Source organism: Peromyscus californicus, unplaced genomic scaffold (genome assembly GCF_007827085.1).
Source record: "Peromyscus californicus insignis strain IS unplaced genomic scaffold, ASM782708v3 Scaffold_15__1_contigs__length_86483966, whole genome shotgun sequence".
Classification (NCBI taxonomy): domain Eukaryota; kingdom Metazoa; phylum Chordata; class Mammalia; order Rodentia; family Cricetidae; genus Peromyscus; species Peromyscus californicus.
In genome coordinates this window covers 58254942-58272522 of record NW_026294447.1, presented here as the reverse complement: position 1 = coordinate 58272522, position 17581 = coordinate 58254942, and the positions used below count along the sequence as shown (strand labels likewise).

Here is a 17581-nt window from a genome sequence, read left to right as displayed (position 1 = left end):
GGATGCCCATTCCAAAAGTGGCACAAGGACACTCAGAGAGAACAGAAACATGGCCATGGTCTCCCAGGGCCCAGGCCAGAGGTCTGGCCAATGACCATGTCGGGGACTCAGGTCACTACGGCCTTGACTAGCCATCCTGTGTGGGAATGGAAGAGAACAGGGACATTAGGAAAATCACACACCCATGAGGGGCTACATTCTTCTGGGTAAAGAGTATGTGAAGGTATTGGAAGTTGGAATGGAAAGTCAAGCATCTCCTTAGGCCCAGAAGTTGGGGGTCTGGGCAGAGCTGAGGCCAGGTAGCCCTGCCCCACCCCACTATTCCAGGGGCCACTGGAGCTTTCTTCCTGGCATGTTGCCCATTGTTTGAGCAGGATACAGTAAGCATGCCTGTAGGTGGATGAGGTTGGAGGCGCAACCTGGAAGTGCTATAAGACAGAAAGGCTTCGTGAGCCTGTGGCTGGAGTGCCTGAGGTGGGCTGCCCTGGGAACCAGGCTCCTTGCTGGAGACAAGGGAGACAGTAGGACCCTTGCCTGCCAGACTTACGGTGTGGTAAAAGATGCAACCAGTCTCAGGTATGTAGAGACACAGCAGTGAGTGGTGAGGGAGGAGGAGGAGGGACCATGGAAGAACAGAGGTCTCACTGAGACAAATGCTTCCTGGGAGACCCTTCTGTGACCATCCAAGCCCAGCAAGGACACTGCTGAGGGAACAGCCCCCACCCTGTTTCCTAGATGTCACAAGTATAGGGGACAGGTAGGGAACCCTAGAGTCTAGACTTCTGGGAAGGTGATGTGTGCGTGCCAAGGCCAGCGCTCTGCTGCACAGGGCAGTGTTCCTCCAGCCTAGCCACCTTCATCCCACCCCAGCTGAAGACAGGCCTCCTCTAGGAAGCCTGCTGGGTTGCTGTGCTCTGCTGCCCCAAACACAAAGGCCCTGGGCTCTGTCACCGTTGGGGTACTTCAGGTGGCACCCTGCGGCTTTCCTCCACCTGGGGGAGGGTCCTGTGGAAGATCAGACATGGATGAGAAGCATTGGGCCAGACTGAACCATGTGCTCAAATCCTTGATCAGCTTCCTCCTTGGTAGTAGCCTTTGGGGAGGGACATGGCCACTAAGCTTCAGCGACACCATCTGTAAAGGGGACTAGTACTACCTTCCCACCTGGAGCATGGCAGGGACAGAGAGGCCCACAGACAGGGCCAGCTTTCTTCTTGCCTCCCCACCACAGGTGCAAGAGGGAGGGGGCCTAGTCGGGGAGGGGTGGGATAAGACCTTGGGAACCACTGGAGAGCAGGGCTGGTTGAAGCCTTCCCAGGCAAGCCTGGCCTGAGTCTGCAGGCTTCCCGTGCATGGCAGGCAGGAGCCACCAGCCCCTCCCTCTCCTCCCCAGCCATCTGTGCCTTGGCAGCAGAGGAGGCAAGGCAGAGGAGAACTTTCTGGCTTCATCTGAGCAGGACTCATCTCTAGGGAAAGGGCTACAGCCCAGGGCAGGCAGGAAATGCAGACAGAGCCCTGTTCCATAGACTGCATCTGTGTTCTGTGTTTTTTATTTTCCCTTCAGACCTTGGGGGGGTGGGGTGGGTATGTATGGGGAAGTAGGACCCTAAGAGCAGGCTGGGCCCTTCCACCTCTGTCAGGACCTCAGAGATCAGGAGTGGTAGGCCATGATACCTCTCTACTCAGGATGGGGCAACCCAGGTCCCCAGAGCAAAGGACATGTCTATAGCGAGTCAGGGGTTAGCTACGGGCTGTCGCTGCCTTCTCGTACCTGTCCCAACTGTGGTCCATGCCCTTAGAGACAGGAAGGGCATCCTGAGGCTTGCTTGCACCTCCCCTTCTGCACCTGTTACCCAAAAATGTCCCTGGCACCCGTGGGGGGAAAGGGAAGACAGTGTGTAACTTCTACCTCCTTGTCTGCCTCTTCCTTCTAGAGACTCCGTTTTACTGCTTCTCTCTTTCTTTGCCATCAGCACCTTTTCTCTGCACTGTCACAGTGCCTAAACGCACCAGCTACTCCCCTAATTAAAGGAGAAAGAAGAAGCTGCAATGTGCACAGCACACAGGGCCGAGAGGTGGATGGTGGTGACAGCCCCATGACAGCATGGATATACTAGCTGCCCCTGCACTGTACATTTAAAGGTGATTAAAATGGTAACTCTTGACATGCATATTTTACCACAGTACAAAATCAACATACATGCTGTATTCACCAGCAGTACCCTCTTATCTGTTTGGAAACCATTAACGCGCATGAACCACTGAGCCCACAGGCCCTGAGGAAGGCCAAAGGCAGGCTCTGCTGTCTTCCTCTCTCAACCCAGATCCTTCCCGGTCCCACGTGTCTTCCCTTCATATGCTGGCTGCTGCTGGACTGGAGACATGCCCCAGGGAGACCTTGGAGTTCTCAGGACTTATGTTGGCCTCCACCCATGCTCCAGTCGGCTTGGGGCCACCAGACCCACTATGCCAAAGTGTCTCACCCAGGGCCAGGATCGGGCAAATCCTGAACGCTACTGGGAAAAAGGAGAGGGATGCGCCACCCCAGCCACAGTGGCCCTCTCGAAGTCACTTTCCCTTTCTGATTGCTTCTTTGAAAGAATGAAGAGCCCCCCCCCAAAAAAAAAAAGACACACACACCAGATTTACAGGTCAGGTTGGGAAAGGGGCGGGAAGGCTGTAACAGTTTAAGGAGTCATTGACTGGGATGGGGGCCTGGCACTGGCAGAAGCCTGGAGAACAGGCCACACTCTTGGAAGCCAACTTTCCTCAACTGTAAACTGTAAGCCCCCCTGAGGGCAGTGACCTGTCTCTTGCTGCAAAGTTAGTCCCTAGGGACCTGTGCGGGGCTAGGTGGTATACAGCAGGTGCCTACTAAATGCTGGAGCCCCCCCCCCCCCCCCGCCCCAGCAGGTTGACCCAGGCAGTGTGGCCCACACTGCTCCATTCATGGCCGCCGCCATTCATGCGCGGGACTCATTCACCCCGCGCGCCGCCATTCCGCGCCCTGTGCGCCCCGCGCCCACCACGTGCGCCCAGCCCGGCGCGGCGCGGGGAAGCGCCTGAGCAGCCGCGGCTGCGCGGGGCCGGGGCTGGCGGGGAGCCGGGCCGGGGGCGGGGGGCGGGCGCTCCCTGCGGGAAGCGGGGCGCTGGGGAGCCCCGGCCGCGGGCTCGGGCGCGCAGAGCCGGGGCCATGTGGACGGGCAGCCGGCGGCCGGGCCGGCTTCGCCGGGCGGTGAGTACCCGGGAGGCAGGCGGGCAGGGCGCGGGGCGGGGCGGGGCGGCGGGCACCACGCCGGGGCGGTCCCTGCGCGCGCCCGCGGCGGCCCTAGGAGGCGCTGGGGCCCGGGGCCCTCGCGCGGGGCGGGGCGGCTGGGCCTCCGTGGCTGTTGTGCGCGTGCGGCCTGAGGACGTGCGGAAGGCGGGTGCGGGGGGGGGGGGGGGCTGGCTGAGCCCACCCCGCAAGGGGGGGCTGCCGCAGAGAGGCCGCAGAGCCGGAAGGAGACTGGACAGGGGGGGCTGGTTCCCGAGCGTGGGCCGTGCGTGGGCCCGCGCAAGCCTCGGGCACCTTCATCTCAAGCGGCCTTAGCAGGCCGCAAGCAGCCCTTCCACTGACAGGCGAGGAAACTGAGGCTAGGGAAGCAGGGGCTCAGGCAGGGCCGCTCTGCAGGCTCTGACCTGCTCACAGAGCCCCAGCACGTTGGCTGGGAATTTCTGCCCCTAGCATTTCCGCTTCCTGCCTGGTTTAGAGGTGTCTCATTCCTCATGTGTGCCCACCCCATCAGAGCGAGGTTCCTTTGGGGCAGGAGCTGCGTGGGCGACATCCCAAAATCTCCTGAGTGAGCAGGATGGGAGCCAGGAAAGTCCCCTGGAGCAAGGGCTGACTGCAGAAGTGAGCCATGCAGGTGTGCAGCCCTGATAGCCAGGGGTGGCCCACCAGTGCAGTCCCGGGTCTAGTGCCTTGGGCACAGATGGGGCATCGTCTTCATGTCTTATCCGGGGGTCCCAATACCCCGGGCCCCTGGAGGCCATGGGATGGTCTCTTCGGTTCTTTGGGCTCCAGTTCCTCCACTGGCCAGGAGCAAGTAGTCTTTGCTACTCACAAGTCCAGGCTATGAGAAGGTCTCTAGGAGGAAGCCCCTTATCCACTGTGTTGTGTCTGGGCAGCCCACAAGGGCAAGTGGCCGTTGGGGGCGGCCCTGCCTGGCATCAGTGACAAGCAGGGCGGGGAGGCAGCAGCAGGGCCTGGCAGCCTCCTGCAAACCCTTAATTTTCTCACATCTCACTATCATCAGGGCGGCTCTGAAAAGTGAGCAGTGGCAGATGCAGGCGCGGGGCGAGGGGCCGCTTCTAGGCACCAAGGACCCTCCCGAGTTACTGTCTCACATGTGTACCTTCCTGCGGCCTGTTCTGTATGACAAAACCTGGAACTGCTGAAACCTAGGAAGTGAAGTAGGGAAGCAGGGCTGCAGGGGGCCGTGGTCTGTAGGAGCTTCCCACAGGCTAGAGGTTGGGTGCGGGACCCCCAGGGGCCCCGAGAGCAGAACTCCGTCTGAAGCAGTCTGGACGGGAACTTTCTCGTTACTTGCTCTCAAAGGCCTTGAGCCCCCGGTTGACCTGCAGTGGCTGTGGTCTGTAGAATACTGACAGTGTATTGGGTAGTATCATCAGCACCCTCCCTACAGCAGCACCTCGAAGAGTGAATGGATGAATAAGGGAATGAATGAGTGGATGGGAAGGAGTAACAGCGGTCCATCAGTCCGTGCTGTCAATCCATGACTTGGAGACAGTCCACAAGAATTCCCCACAACTCACAGGAGAAGCCCCACCGGCTGAGTTGGAGGAGGTGAAGTTAGTTTTGGGGCAGAGGAACAGTGCTTGCAGGGAGGAGTGGGAAGGCATGAATCTAAGGACCAGACCGTGGCAGTCAGCGGCCAGGGTAGTCCTGCCGGCACAGGTCTGATGTTCAGAGCACCTAAGCTCACTGTGTTGGTCCACGGTTGCCCCAGGCTCCCTTCTCTGCTCCCAGCCTCAGAGCTGGTCATGGTGCTGATGGAAAACTCTAGACAGAGTCTGAAGCCCTGAGTTCCAGTCTCTGTTCTACCAGTGGTTTGCTGTGTGACCTCAGGCAAGGTCCTAGACCTCTATGGAGACCAAGCACCTGACACAGCCTGAAGAGTGGCCCAGAGCAGGCCCCACCAGGTGGCTGGTGACTCCATCTGGACAGCGCTGTCCCTGGGGTCAGTTATAGGAACGTGGACAGATGAGTGAATGAAGTGGGACATTCTCTGCTCACCTTGCATTGTTTCCTTGGACACACACTGCCACTTAGATAAACCGGCCTTCGGGAGTTCATATCCCAGTGAGAGATGTGGTCCCTAGCCAGTGTTAGCAGAGGATGAGGATGTATTTCTATGCCTCACTAGTTGAGCCTGGAGGTCAGGATGGTGTCTCTAAGAGCATCCCCTGTGGGAAAGCAGCAGCGACCCAGCCCTAGGCTGAGCTAGGGAGCTATGATTGTGTAGGGTCAACGGGCTCTGAACCAAGTTGGGAGATGGGGTAAGAAGACAAGTGAAGAGATCCTAAGTCACGCCACGGGTGGTGCATCCTGGGATGGAATGGAGGGGAGACATCAGGCCTGGAGATAGAGATGGGTGGTGATGATGTATTGATGGGAGTTTGTAGAGTTGTAGAGATTTGACAGTGCATAGGTGAGTAGGAAGCTAGAGAGGTGGGTGATGGGAGGAAAGCTTAATGGTGATAAGAGAAAAGGGGGATGGGTGGTAGCAGCTGGAAGAGCTGGTCTAGAGAGAGGACCCAATGCACAGAAGGAAATGTTGACGACTGAAGACCCTAATGCAAGGCCGATGGATGAGTGGCTGTATAGATGTCAGAGGATATATGGGTGAAGAGCTGGGGAGTACAGAGGTAGCATCAGAATGTGTGGTTGTAGACATGGGAGAATGGGTGTGTAAATAGCTGGATTAACGGGAGAGTGCTGAGATATGTAGGACCTTGAATGCCTGTCAGATGATGATGGTGGTAGGTTCGGATGGGCAGAGGGATTCAAGATGAGCAGTGACGGTGGATAGCATGTGGACCTAGGCATGGAAGGGCAGGTCTGTGCACACATGTGCACCTATCAACCCATGGAGACAAGTCAGGAGACTGGTGCACGGTTAAGCAGGTAGCCAGTAGATTCAGGAGTGGGACTACGAGGAATGGATGGATAAGTGCCTGTCAGGAAAGGCTGGGTGGATAGTTAGGGACTTGTGGGTGGAAGGCAGTTTGTACAGTGAGTAGGTGGAGCATCGGGCCGTGACCTCTGGCTGCTGCTGTCTGTTCGCGTGCCCCTCTGCTCCAGAGAAAGACAACTGAGCAGGCCTGAAGGAGGATCGCATCCTCATGCTGACTCCTCCTCATGGGTTTCAGGGTGGGGAGAAGCCCAGATCGACAGCCACAGTGCTCACCCCACCAAGGAATGTGCCCATCTGAGAATGAATTTAGGAAACCACATAGCAGCCATGATGCCCTATCCAAAGATGAGCAGCCAGCCTGACAGTCCCATGGGGGCATCTCTCCTGGTGGGACAGGGGGACCCTGTGGAAGATCTGGGTGGCCTGAGCTCACCTCTTTTCTGGTGAATGAGAGATGGCAGAATTCTGGGTGGACACAAGCCACACAGCAGATATGAAGTGCCAGGTACTCAGATAGCCAAGAGCTGTGACTGTCCTGGAGGATTCCCGGGTTATCAGTAGGAAGCTGAGTGTCCCAGGGGACTTTTCAGAGTTCCCTCTGTAAAGAGGAGCATGGTACAAATTTGGTGCTTGGAGGAGAATGTGGGGATGAGGCCAGGGTCTCTGTGGTGCTTGCTCCGTACCTGGTCTATGGTGGGCAACTTGAGGCTGTGATCTCTGTAGCATTTGCTCCATACGTGGTCTGTGGTGGGCCATGTGTATTTCCCAGTAACCCTGCTCATCCCAGTTCTTCCTCTAGATACAGAGTGGCTGTCCCTAGTTTGGAGAATCGTGAGAACAAGATGACTTGAGTTTCCAGGGCTTACCAACTCCCTGTAGGTGGGGACCCAGGAGCAGCAGGCAGCGCCTGCCTCTTCTTCCTGTCCCCAAGGTCTTTGACAAGCTAATTCACCTAAAAGACCTGGCACCCTATGCCACCACAGGGGAGAATAGACCTACCATTCAAACACCAGTGGGATAGTGGTGCTGTGAAGAGCTCAGGCAGTGTGCATGCAGTTCAGGAGCAGGGATCCCCTCCTGAGATGGTAACCCAGACTACCAAGAGGCCATCAGGCCCAGACTGCTGGTTGTGGTGGCCATCATCATCCTCAGGGCTGAGAGCCAGCGAGTTGTTATGACAATGGAAACTTGTCTGATGTGGCTGGAACTCAAAAATAGGCTTAAAGGACCTACTGGCAAGGGCCCTAGAACCCTCCAGGGACCGTGTATATTAGTGCCACAGACAAATGAGAGCCCCTGCCAGTGTGCCCCAAGTCCTGTTGGGACCCTTTCCCACCACACTCCCTACTGCCCTGTCCACCCTGCCAGCCTGGGTACAGTTAAATGGCCCTAAGGTCTGATGGGCCATTGTTCTAGCAGGTAATGAGGTAGGGGATGAAGAGATGTTGGGAATACAGGGGAAGCTGTTGGGGGTTGTGACAGGGAAAACTGGGTCTTCCAGGTACTAGAGATTCCTCCTGCTGTTTTCTTCCAAATTCCAGCCCACAGTAGGTTCCCATCAGGTTGGGATGATACTTGTGACTCAGCATCTGAACCTGTAGGTCTTTCACTCTACCCACCCATCCATTGACATATCCATTCATCCATTCCCCTACACACTCCTCCATTTATTCATCTACCCATTCACCCATTCATGTATTCACCCATTCATCAATCCACCCACTCCCCTACATACCCATCCATCTTTCCACCTACTGATCCATCATCCACCTAAAATTCATCCATCCATCCACTCACTCCCTTACATACCCATCCACCTACCCATTCATCCACCCACTCATCCATCTAACCATCCATCCACCCATTCATTCATTCATTCATTCACCTATTCATCCATTACTCCAGCCATCTATCCACCTACCCATTGATCCATCCATCAACTCACTCCCTTACACACCCATCCATTCATTCATTCACCTTTTCATTCATTAATCTGTTAATCCATCCACCTACTACCCACCCATCCATTCATCTGCCTACCCATTTATCTATCCATCCATTCACCCATCTATGCAGTCATCCATCCATCCATCCATCCATCCATCCATCCATCCATCCATCCATCCACAGCCTCCTTGTTAAGCCTGTGCAATGTGCCGATGTAGTGCAGAAAGCTGGCATTCAAGTGAGAGCCACGGGAACTAAGCAGATGAGTGCTGAGGGCCATGTCATGAGAAAGGCAGTGGGTAGGCCGGCATATATGATCTAATTGTGGGGACAGCAGGGGACAAACTATTGAATTGGGCCTCTAAAGGTTAGTCAGGAGTTAGATGGTGAGGAGATTGAGGGGTAAAGACAGTAGTTGCAAAGGCCCCTGGGCCACACAGAGTTTGATACATTCAAAAACTGGACACATTCCTCTGGGGGCAATGTGGGGAAAGGCTCTGGGACTTCAGAATTCTGCAAGCTGTGTGGGCATGTGACATTGCCAAGTCACCTAGGCTGGGGATTTACAAAGCTGGTGCTGCCACATATAGGACACAGGTGATCACAGGGGTGCAAGTGAGACTTGGTGGCACCTGGGACCTGAAAAGTGACGATGGAGATGGTAGGGAGGTGATCAGGGAAGAACAGAGCTGGGTGTAGTTTGCCCACATTGGGCGGCTGAGCCCTCTGTGGTGCTGCTGCATACCGAGTCCTGCATTCACTCGGCTGGCTGTTATGGGCTTCACAGAGGTACCCAGCAGCACCCCGAAAGCTGGGACCCTGGGGGCTTGCCCTACAGCATCTCAGCAGGCTTCCAGGTGCACAGTGTGGACCGGCAGTGCCAAGGTAGTAGTGGAGGCTGCCAGCTGGCTGAGGGCCTGGACCTGCCACAAGCTTTAGTTTCCTTTGAAGCTCAGGGGTGGCACGGTTACACAGCTTTCCTCCCTCATGGCACTACCCCCTGTCGCTGCACCTGGGCCAGGACTACAGGTCCCGGCTCCAGACTTGGCAGCCGCCACCACCCACCTCATCCCCATGTATCCCAATTTTATGTAGCTGCTAGCAACCAGGACTGGAAGTAAGCTATGGACCATCTTTCTAGGGCCAAAGGGACAGCACAGGCAAGAGGGGTGGGGCTGCTGTGAGGGTTCAGTGGTCAGCAAGGATCCAGTTTTGTTCTGTCTGTACGCTCCTCTTGTCTTTGCATATGGTCGTTGCCACAAGTATGCTTCACGGTGCATTGTGGCTGCCATAGCTCCAACTACAGAGTGTGACGCAAGAGGATACAGGAGCGGGAGCCTGAAGGACATGAGAGAGCCGCCTGGTCTGTGTTAAAGAGCTCCCTAACTGATGCACCTGGCGTTTTTATACCTCCCTGGCTGCAAGGGAGCCTGGGAAGTGTGGGATTTCAGTCGGCTATCTTGCATCTCAGATGAAAACGCTGCGGGGGGGAGGGGGCGGGGGGCGTGTGTGTGTGTGTGTGTGTGTGTGTGTGTGTGTGTGTGTGAGCAAATGTGAAGGCTGATACTAGTTGTCTTCCTCTACGGCTCTCCACCTTATTTCCTGAGACAGACTTTCTTCACTGGACTTGGAGCTCACTAATTCAGCTAGGCTGGCTGGCCAGAGAGCTCCTGGGGAATCCTCCTGCCTCCATCCATCCAGTGCTGGATAAACAAGATACACACTGTCACCACCCCACCCCCCCCCAATTTTGTGTGAGTGCTTAAGGTCTGAACACAGGTCCTGATGTTTGCGCGTCACCCACTGAGCCGTCTCCCTGGCCCTGGATGCCGGCTCTTGGTCAGGAAGAGTAGAGGTACGGTGGGTACCAGATTATAATCCGGTCTCATTGTTGCAGTTACGCTTTCCCTGCGCCTATCCTGAGTGGTGGCTATGACAGTGGTCTGTCCTTCCGTCCCCTGTACCTAGCTCCAGCCATGGCAGGCCCTATCTGCCCACCAGGCAGAGCTGAGGACGTGACCTTCTCTCTCTGGCACAGAGCCCCAAAGCTTGCATTTAATGACAGTCGATTTTGGGGGTGGGACCACCACATACTGGCATTGGGTCGATGGGTAGGAGGGCATTGACTGGTCATTGTGGCCTGAGCCCTGTGGAGACAGATGAAGGCAAGCATGACACTGGACCGCCTGAGAAGGATGCTTCCAGGGGCCAGCTCCCAGGCCCGAAGCCCTGACCCTGCTAGCCCTGGGTGGGTGGATTCCAGCTCCCTCCTGCCTTCGAGAGCAGAAGCCCACACGAGGGAGATACACAGCTACAAGCAGAGCCTCGGCACAGGCCTAGAGAGCACTGTTTCCCACCCCAGCTGGAAAGCAGGCCACTGCCAGGCCACGGAACTGAGATCTCCTAGCTCTCCTCCCCCGGCAGAACCCCCTAGCTCAGGCTGCAAGGTTGCTGGGGGATCCCTTGCTCGCTTGGGCCTCCGGCGGGAGGCCAGGCTGCCTTTCTCCAAGTTCCTGGATGAGGTTACTGTGCGTGTGCTGGATCCAGTGACCCTGGAGGGCTTCAGGGGTCCTCAAGGCCACAGCCAGGAGCCCTCTCCAGGTGAGCACAGCGCACACCCAGTCCAGGAACCTGAGGCCAGAGCCACAGCCTCAGAGGAAAAGGACCTGGCTCAGAGCCCCTGGCATTCCTTGGAGGCCATAGGCACCAGGGACCTTGGCATGGGCAGCAGCAAACAGGGAGATCCAGCTGGTTCCCCCAGCATGTACCGGGTGAGTTCCTATCCTACCCCCAGCCCCCAGCATGAGCATGAGTCTGCTCTCCACAGGTCCTGTCTGACCCCCTCATCATACTCTTTTATATGATTGTATCAGAGACCGTAAGCAGCCAAAGCATGAATCACTGAGATGAAAGTGAATGTTCTGGCTTCAGAGCAGCAAACTGGGTGGGGTCTGGGCTCGGAGTAAACAATGCTAGGAACAACGTGAACATCATTTCTGGGTCAACAGCCATCCTGGTTCACCACAGGTTGGTGGCTCCTAAAGATACCCTATGTACTGAGGTCAGTGTTCATTCCCCAGTTCTGATCCCATCTCAGCTGACTCCATTAGCAAAGCACTATAGCTACCAGGATAGTTAATGGTCTAGGGAGAGGTCTGTGTCTATCGGCTCATCCTGCTCTAAGCTCCTGACCGTACTATCTCATTCTGTATTTATTCCTCAATGTGCAGAGAAGGACCCTGCAGAGCACAGCTACAGTGAGCCTCCAGTCTGTCCTCATGGCCTCCAGGTGGCCCGCCTCCAGGGCCGGTCCTAGGAGGGGGACATGGAGTTCTGCTTCTCAGAGGTCCCCCAAACCTCCCCCAGGGTCCACCAAGGCCAGCTGCCTGCTATGTGATGACTAGATGGGTCTCCTGCCTCCCTGAGCCTCAGTTTCCCCAGCAGTGCTCTTCTGACTCATGCTCTTCTCCCCATCTTCCCCATGAGACACTACTAATTGTCTGAGACCCCCACTGTCTGCAGTTCTGGGCTCTGTGTACATTACATTTCTCCCCCTCTCTCTCTGTCTGACTCTCTCTCTCTTTCTCTGAGGACCATGGCCCCAGGGGAGTTGCTGACACTCAGGCTTCTGGAAGGCTCTGTCCCAAGGCTCCAGTTAGAACGTTGGAGGGGTTGCAGCCTAGAATCTTGGGGACTTGTTAGGCCAAGAGTACATGGTGTGGTGGGACCAGCCTGAAAACCCATCCGTGAGAGCCAGTGTCTGGCCTTCAGCAGCTCCTCTGGGGAAAGAGTGGATGACTAGCCTGCAGTGCTGGATTTTAGTACTGCCTCTGTCCTGTCTGGGTGAGTGGCCCCAGGTCGATGACTAAGAAATCAGTGTGGAAGGTCACAGGAAACTGAAGCTGCTACAGACTTGGGACTGAGGCTCACTCGTACCCCACTGTGAGGGACTTAAAAGTCAGCCTTTTTTTTTTTTCTTTTTGAGAACCAAAGTACCAAAAAGAAATCAAGAGGCACCGAGCCAATGACATGGTAGCGTAGAGCTGTGACAATATGCTTGATGTTGAGTGACCTTGAGCAAGTCGTTGCCCACGGGTTTGGAAAATGCCTTCCTCATGGGGCCCCGGGTGCCTCCGAAGGGCAGCTGCTTCATGCTCCTTGTCTCCTACCATGTGGGAATGTGGGACGGAGTTGCTAGATCTTCCAAATTTTTCAGTAGAAGCCAAAAATATGGATTTTAAAATGTAAACTCTTCCAATTTTTAAATGTTGACTGAAACACTGAGAGAGAGAGAGAGAGAGAGAGAGAGAGAGAGAGAGAGAGAGAGAGAGAGAGAACGAAAGAAAGAAACCTCAAACAGGCCAAATACAACATGCTAGCAGGCCAGATTTAGCCTAGGAGGCCAGTTTGCAGGCGCAGTCCTGGGCGATGAATGCAGTGGGGTTGGGGGGGGGATCCCTGTGAGCCCCACAAAGCCTAAAAGAAGCCCAAGGAGGCAGGGTCTACCGTACCCAAGAAGGATGGCTTGTCCCCTTCTTTGGACAGCGCCAAGCCAGGCTAACTTGCCAGGCAGCCTTGGATGGGCCACTCTCCTTGCCCCCATCAGCTGAGGTTGCCATGGGGACCCCACAGCACAGACAAAGCCCTGAGGGTTGCCTAAGGATGCTAGATCCTATCCTAGACTCTCCTATGACCCAGCCATGACACAAAGATGACCTCTCTCTCCTCCTAGAGACTCCCCATGGAGCCTGTAGGTACCCTCCTGGCTCCTGTGACCTCTGTTGGCTGCATTGACCAGTGTGGGGGTCTTAAGTGCCACCTTTGGTCTGGCCACTCCCAGATGTGCATTTCCTGACCCTGTTGCCTGACTCCAGGTTCCCGTGTCTCCGTCCATGCCTCCACTGACCATGCAGGCAACTTCAGACCCTCTAGACTGGAGTCCCGTTCTCTCTTACTCACTCTTTAGCCAGTCTGTGTCCAAGAGCCTTTCCACCTTTACCTGGTCCCCACCTGGCCTGACACAGGAGCTTCTGCTGTGTTCCCAGGAGTGTTCCCAGCTGGGGTAAACACAGCCTTCCCCACTAGCTGGTCTCAGCACCCACCCCATGTCTGTTGAATGAATGCAGGAATACCAGGAGCAAAGTAAGATCCCATGGGAAAAGTCTTCCCCAAATAGCCATATAAAGGCCGACTTTCTGGCGCAGGCACCCTTTGCAGCCTAGTCATCTCAATAGCCCCTTCCACAGGGCCACCAGTTGCCCAAAGCATCCCCCAGAGGATTTACCATCCTTTCTTCCTAGATGAAGCATGGAGGTTAGACAGGGAGAGAGCCTTGCCTGAGGTTGCACAACTAATTAGGGGATTTCCCCATTGCAGTCAGTGAGGGGTAGGCCCTGCCCCTCTCCCGTGTGTTTAGGCTGTTTCCTCAGCTACTGTTAGGATTTAAGTGAAAGAGAAATGGCCAAGGAAGGAGAGGCGAGAATGAGCCCAGGTCTCAGGGTAAGTCCAGAGCCCAGGCTTGATGCAGGCCCTCCCCCAACCCGACTTGCTCCTTTGAAGTGTTTTTAGTATGTACCTCAGGTGTGTGTGGAGCAGGGAATGTCTTCAATGGACAGAGCTATTCACTGGGTCCCCGGGGCCCAGGCCTCCAGCTGGCAGCAGCAGAGACAGGCTTCAGGGAGGGTCAGGGAGGGTTTGTGGAGGACGAGACAGACAGGAGGGCTAGAGTAAAAGCACCTTCATTCACACAGACTGTCCCTTACCTGTGCATTGGAATGCCATCTTGCTCTGGCCTCAGGGACCTAGTAACCAGTGTGGAGGGTTCTGTGATGCCTGGGTAGCCAGAGAAGGCATTAGCTGCCTGAGCAGAGGTCTGGGCATATAGCATCCTAGAAGTACAAAGAACCTGAGACAGGAAACTAGCTGGCTAGGTGGCCTGTGTGGGGAAGGATAGGGTCTCTGCTAGGCAGGACTGAGTGTTCCAATCCTCAACAAGGCACCGCCATCCACCTCCTCAAGGGAGTATGCAAGCTATCATGCCTAGGTGACAGAGGGAGGGTGCCAAGGCAAGGCAAGCCTCTGGGCCGCTGTCGTTTTGCATTTGACTCAAGAGGATTTTGCAGGAAATAAAGACACAGGTGGCAAGAAGAAGATGCCCCCTCCCTGTCAGAAGGAGCCCGGCTTGGGGCTCAGGACATGTGATAGGGAGGGCCCTGCAGGAGGTGGCAGGTGCCTGAGAGAGAGGTGCATCCTCAAGCAGGCTCAGGTGAAGGTGTTGGAAAGCAAAGGTCCCCTGGGCCATGCTTCCCCAGGTCTGAGGTACTGAAGGCAAGCACAAGACTTGAACTGCACAATGCCAAGTCCCAGGAGGGCCAGCCTCAGGTCCCCAATTCCCTGAAACTACATGCCTGGCGGCCCCTCCTCCACCAAATCAGGCCGCTCTGGATGGCATTGGCAAAGACATGGGCCTCCATCTGACTGGAACTAAACCCAGTAGCTACCCCACATGCAGAGCTGCTTGTGGATGTGGACTGTTAAAGGCCAGGGCCATGGTGACCCACCGGTGGTCCTGGGTCAGAGGAGGATCAAAGCCAGCAGCCAGAATCAGAAACAGCTAAGGAAAGGGCAAGGCCTGAGTTCCCATTGTCTCCTGCCCCGCCCAGCCCCCACCCTAGCCACAAAGCCACCCACCACCTCCCTTGCCTCTCTCCCAGTCCCTTGGGAGGTGGGGGTTCCCAGACCGGCCTTCTAGAAGAGCTGAAATCGTCAATGTAAATAATTGATGCTAGCTTTTTAAAATTAAATTTTAATACATTCTTATTAATTCCAGACAAATGCCCCGGCAGGTCATTCACTGTGAGTGATTGAGGAGGCCGAAGACAGATGAGGGATGGCCCCTGCCTTTGGGTGGAAGAGGTCTCTTATGAATGGTGTCCAGACCCGAACAAGCCCTGTCAGCTTGAGGGCCCAGCTTCTTGTAGATCTAGGGCCCTGATGGCTGGTAGGAGCTACTGCCCTGGGCCGGGGGCAGGTGGCTTTCCTTAAGATGGACCTCAGACTTGGGGTGGAGGTGTGCCTCCAGATTAGCCCCTGGAGAGCCTGCTGCCCTCCCTTGCGCTCCTCCCCGGTGGTAGAATCCCTGCCAGCTACCGAATGAGTGGGGAGCCATTGGTGGATGGATGGGTAGATGAACACTTGGATTGGGGGGGTTGGTTTCATCCTGGCTGGCTCTGACCCTGCGAGTGGACGGCTCCTCCCACCCTGCGCTGGCTCGAGGAGGCCAAGGCTGCTGGGTGCTGGGTGTCCTGGGGAGATCCGGGGCTCCTGCGTGGAAACTCACAGTCAGCCAGGGGAAGGCTGGAGAAGCCTTATTTCGGTGCCATAGGACCCAGGCATGCACTGTCCATGTTTATTGAGCGTCTGCTATGTGCTGGGACCCAGTGCAGGAGATGAGCGCTGTGATGGGGACTCGGAAAGGTGGGCCTGGGGAAGAGGGGCGTTGGGGGTTGTGCTGGTATGCGTCAAACTCTTAACTAGAGAACTCTGATCCTGAAGGAGGACTTGTAGAAGAGGGTCGGGGCTCGTGCTTTTTGTAAACTTTTATTAAAGTGTTGGGGAGGGGAGCCCACCGGGCGCCCCAGGGGTCCTTTCCTTAAGCCAGCCCCTCTGCATCCGTCAGAGCTGGAGGGCAGCAGAGCGCCTGTCCGAGCTCCCCCCCCACCCCGCTCCCCCGCCTTCCCTCCTCCAGATTTTAGGAGAGGAAACTGAGGCTGGGGGAGCTCAGGGGAGGCCTGCTCGGGCGCCCGGGAAGTTGCTGGCCGAGCCTTGCCGAGGCTCCGAGGCCGGGCTGCGCCCTCGCTCGGCGGGGCGGTGGGGGAGGCGGCGTGGGGCCCGGAGTGAGCGGAGCGCGCTCCCGGCGGACGCGGCGCGGCGCCTGGCGCGAGGGTCCGGGATGGGCAGCCATCAGTCTTCTCAGGTCTGTGGCGTCGTCCCGGTGTTCAGTCTCCAGCGCAGCTGTTAGAAGGAGGGCGGGGGCAACCCCGGGGACGGCATCGGCCGGGCACAGGAGAGCTCGTTGCGCGCAGGAAGTGCGATCCCGCTCGGGCCGCTCGCCGTCCCCGGGGTTTGCCGGAATCCGCAGGGTTAACAGGGGCTTGTGGGTCCCGGACGTGTGCAGGTGCCGTCCGGCTCAGAGGGTCTTCACGCCGAGCGCGGGCAGGTCTGCGCCAGCAGCTCGGAACCCCACCGGAGAACCGGGAGCGCCGGGGTTAATCCCTCGGGCCAAGAAGGGGGGGCAGACCCCGAACCCCAGGATCAGAGACAGCAGGGTCCCGGGCCGGGACCAGAGTGCCTGCTTCCGATGCCGTTCCCCTCGGGCTGCGTGAGCGCCGGCCGGGTACGCGGTTCCAACACTCTCTAGCGACTCAGCGCTCTTGCGCTGCGGGGCTCAGGAGGGACAGAGGGAGGGAATCGGGCAGCAGGGGTTAACGGCGGGCCGGGGAGCAGCGGGGGCTGTGGCCGTCCCAGAGTCGACGGGCACGGAGGGGCCCCTCTGCCAGCGAGGCCGCTAGCCGCCCGGGCCGCCGCACCTTGCGTCCCCGACCGGTCCCCGGTTCGGTCCGGGGGGCGTAACTCGGCGGCGGCCCGGGCAGGCTCACCTGTTACACGGCCGTGGCCTGGCGCGCCCACTGAGGCACGGGGGTACGGGCTGGGGCGCACGTGGGGCTACCCACGGAACGGGCCGGCGGGGCGCCCGGCCGGGCGCTGACCCTCTCCTTTGCTCTCCGCAGGCCTCTGCCGCAGACATGGAGAAACTCAGGTGAGTGTCGCGGGCGGGCCAGGGGTGAGGGGGAGGGCGGGCCGGGGGTGCGGCGGGGTCGGGTGGGCGCAGGATGGGCACGGGTAACGGGTCGGGGTACGCGGGGGACAGCGCACGGGGCTCGGGGCGGCCGCGGCAGGGGCGTCATCATGGGCCGGTCCCCGAGGCCCTCGCGCGCTACCCCCTGGGACCCCAGGACCCTGGTGCCGCGTCCCCGCCATTGAGCCGACAGTTGTCTCGGCCGGGGTGGCGAAGTTTGCGCCGATGGCAACGGGCAGGGATGGAGCCCGCGCGGCTTCCCAGGCCCCGCGTCTTGGAGCCATTTTGGGGGAACCCCGCGGCCGCGGCCCGGAGCACCCCCAAGGCCTTCCCGCGCACCCCAACTTAGAGCGGGGGCCCGGGCTCCTAGGGGCCCCGCGCGGCAAGCCAGGGACCAGCCCATTTGAATATTCGCGGCTTCTGGAGATGTCACCCTTATCTTCGGACAACCCCCCCCCCCCCGCCCCCACAGTATTTTTCTCCCGAGCCAGGGCCCAGGCAGTGTGGTCATCAGGTCCAGCCCTTTGGTGCTGGGTTCGGGGCCCTCGCCTCTGGCCTAAAGGGTCTTTTGGTCCCCTTG

The 17581-nt window shown here is 57.6% G+C and overlaps 1 protein-coding gene across 4 annotated transcripts in view; it reads left to right on the top strand.

Annotated features, from left to right (window-relative positions):
• The first annotated feature begins 3130 nt into the window (after window positions 1–3130).
• The window catches only part of Begain (brain enriched guanylate kinase associated), a 35193-nt gene continuing 20742 nt past the window's right edge, over window positions 3131–17581 (top strand). Inside the window, exons 1-3 of one of the 4 annotated variants that reach the window (XM_052738968.1) lie at window positions 15762–16119; window positions 16321–16539; window positions 16934–16962. In XM_052738968.1, coding sequence (XP_052594928.1) covers window positions 16096–16119; window positions 16321–16539; window positions 16934–16962 — 272 coding nt within the window. In that variant the 5' untranslated portion in view covers window positions 15762–16095. Of the gene's footprint in view, window positions 3236–15449; window positions 15621–15761; window positions 16120–16320; window positions 16540–16933; window positions 16963–17581 lie in introns of those variants that run through there. The other 3 variants (XM_052738964.1, XM_052738966.1, XM_052738965.1) reach the window with 3 other exon arrangements.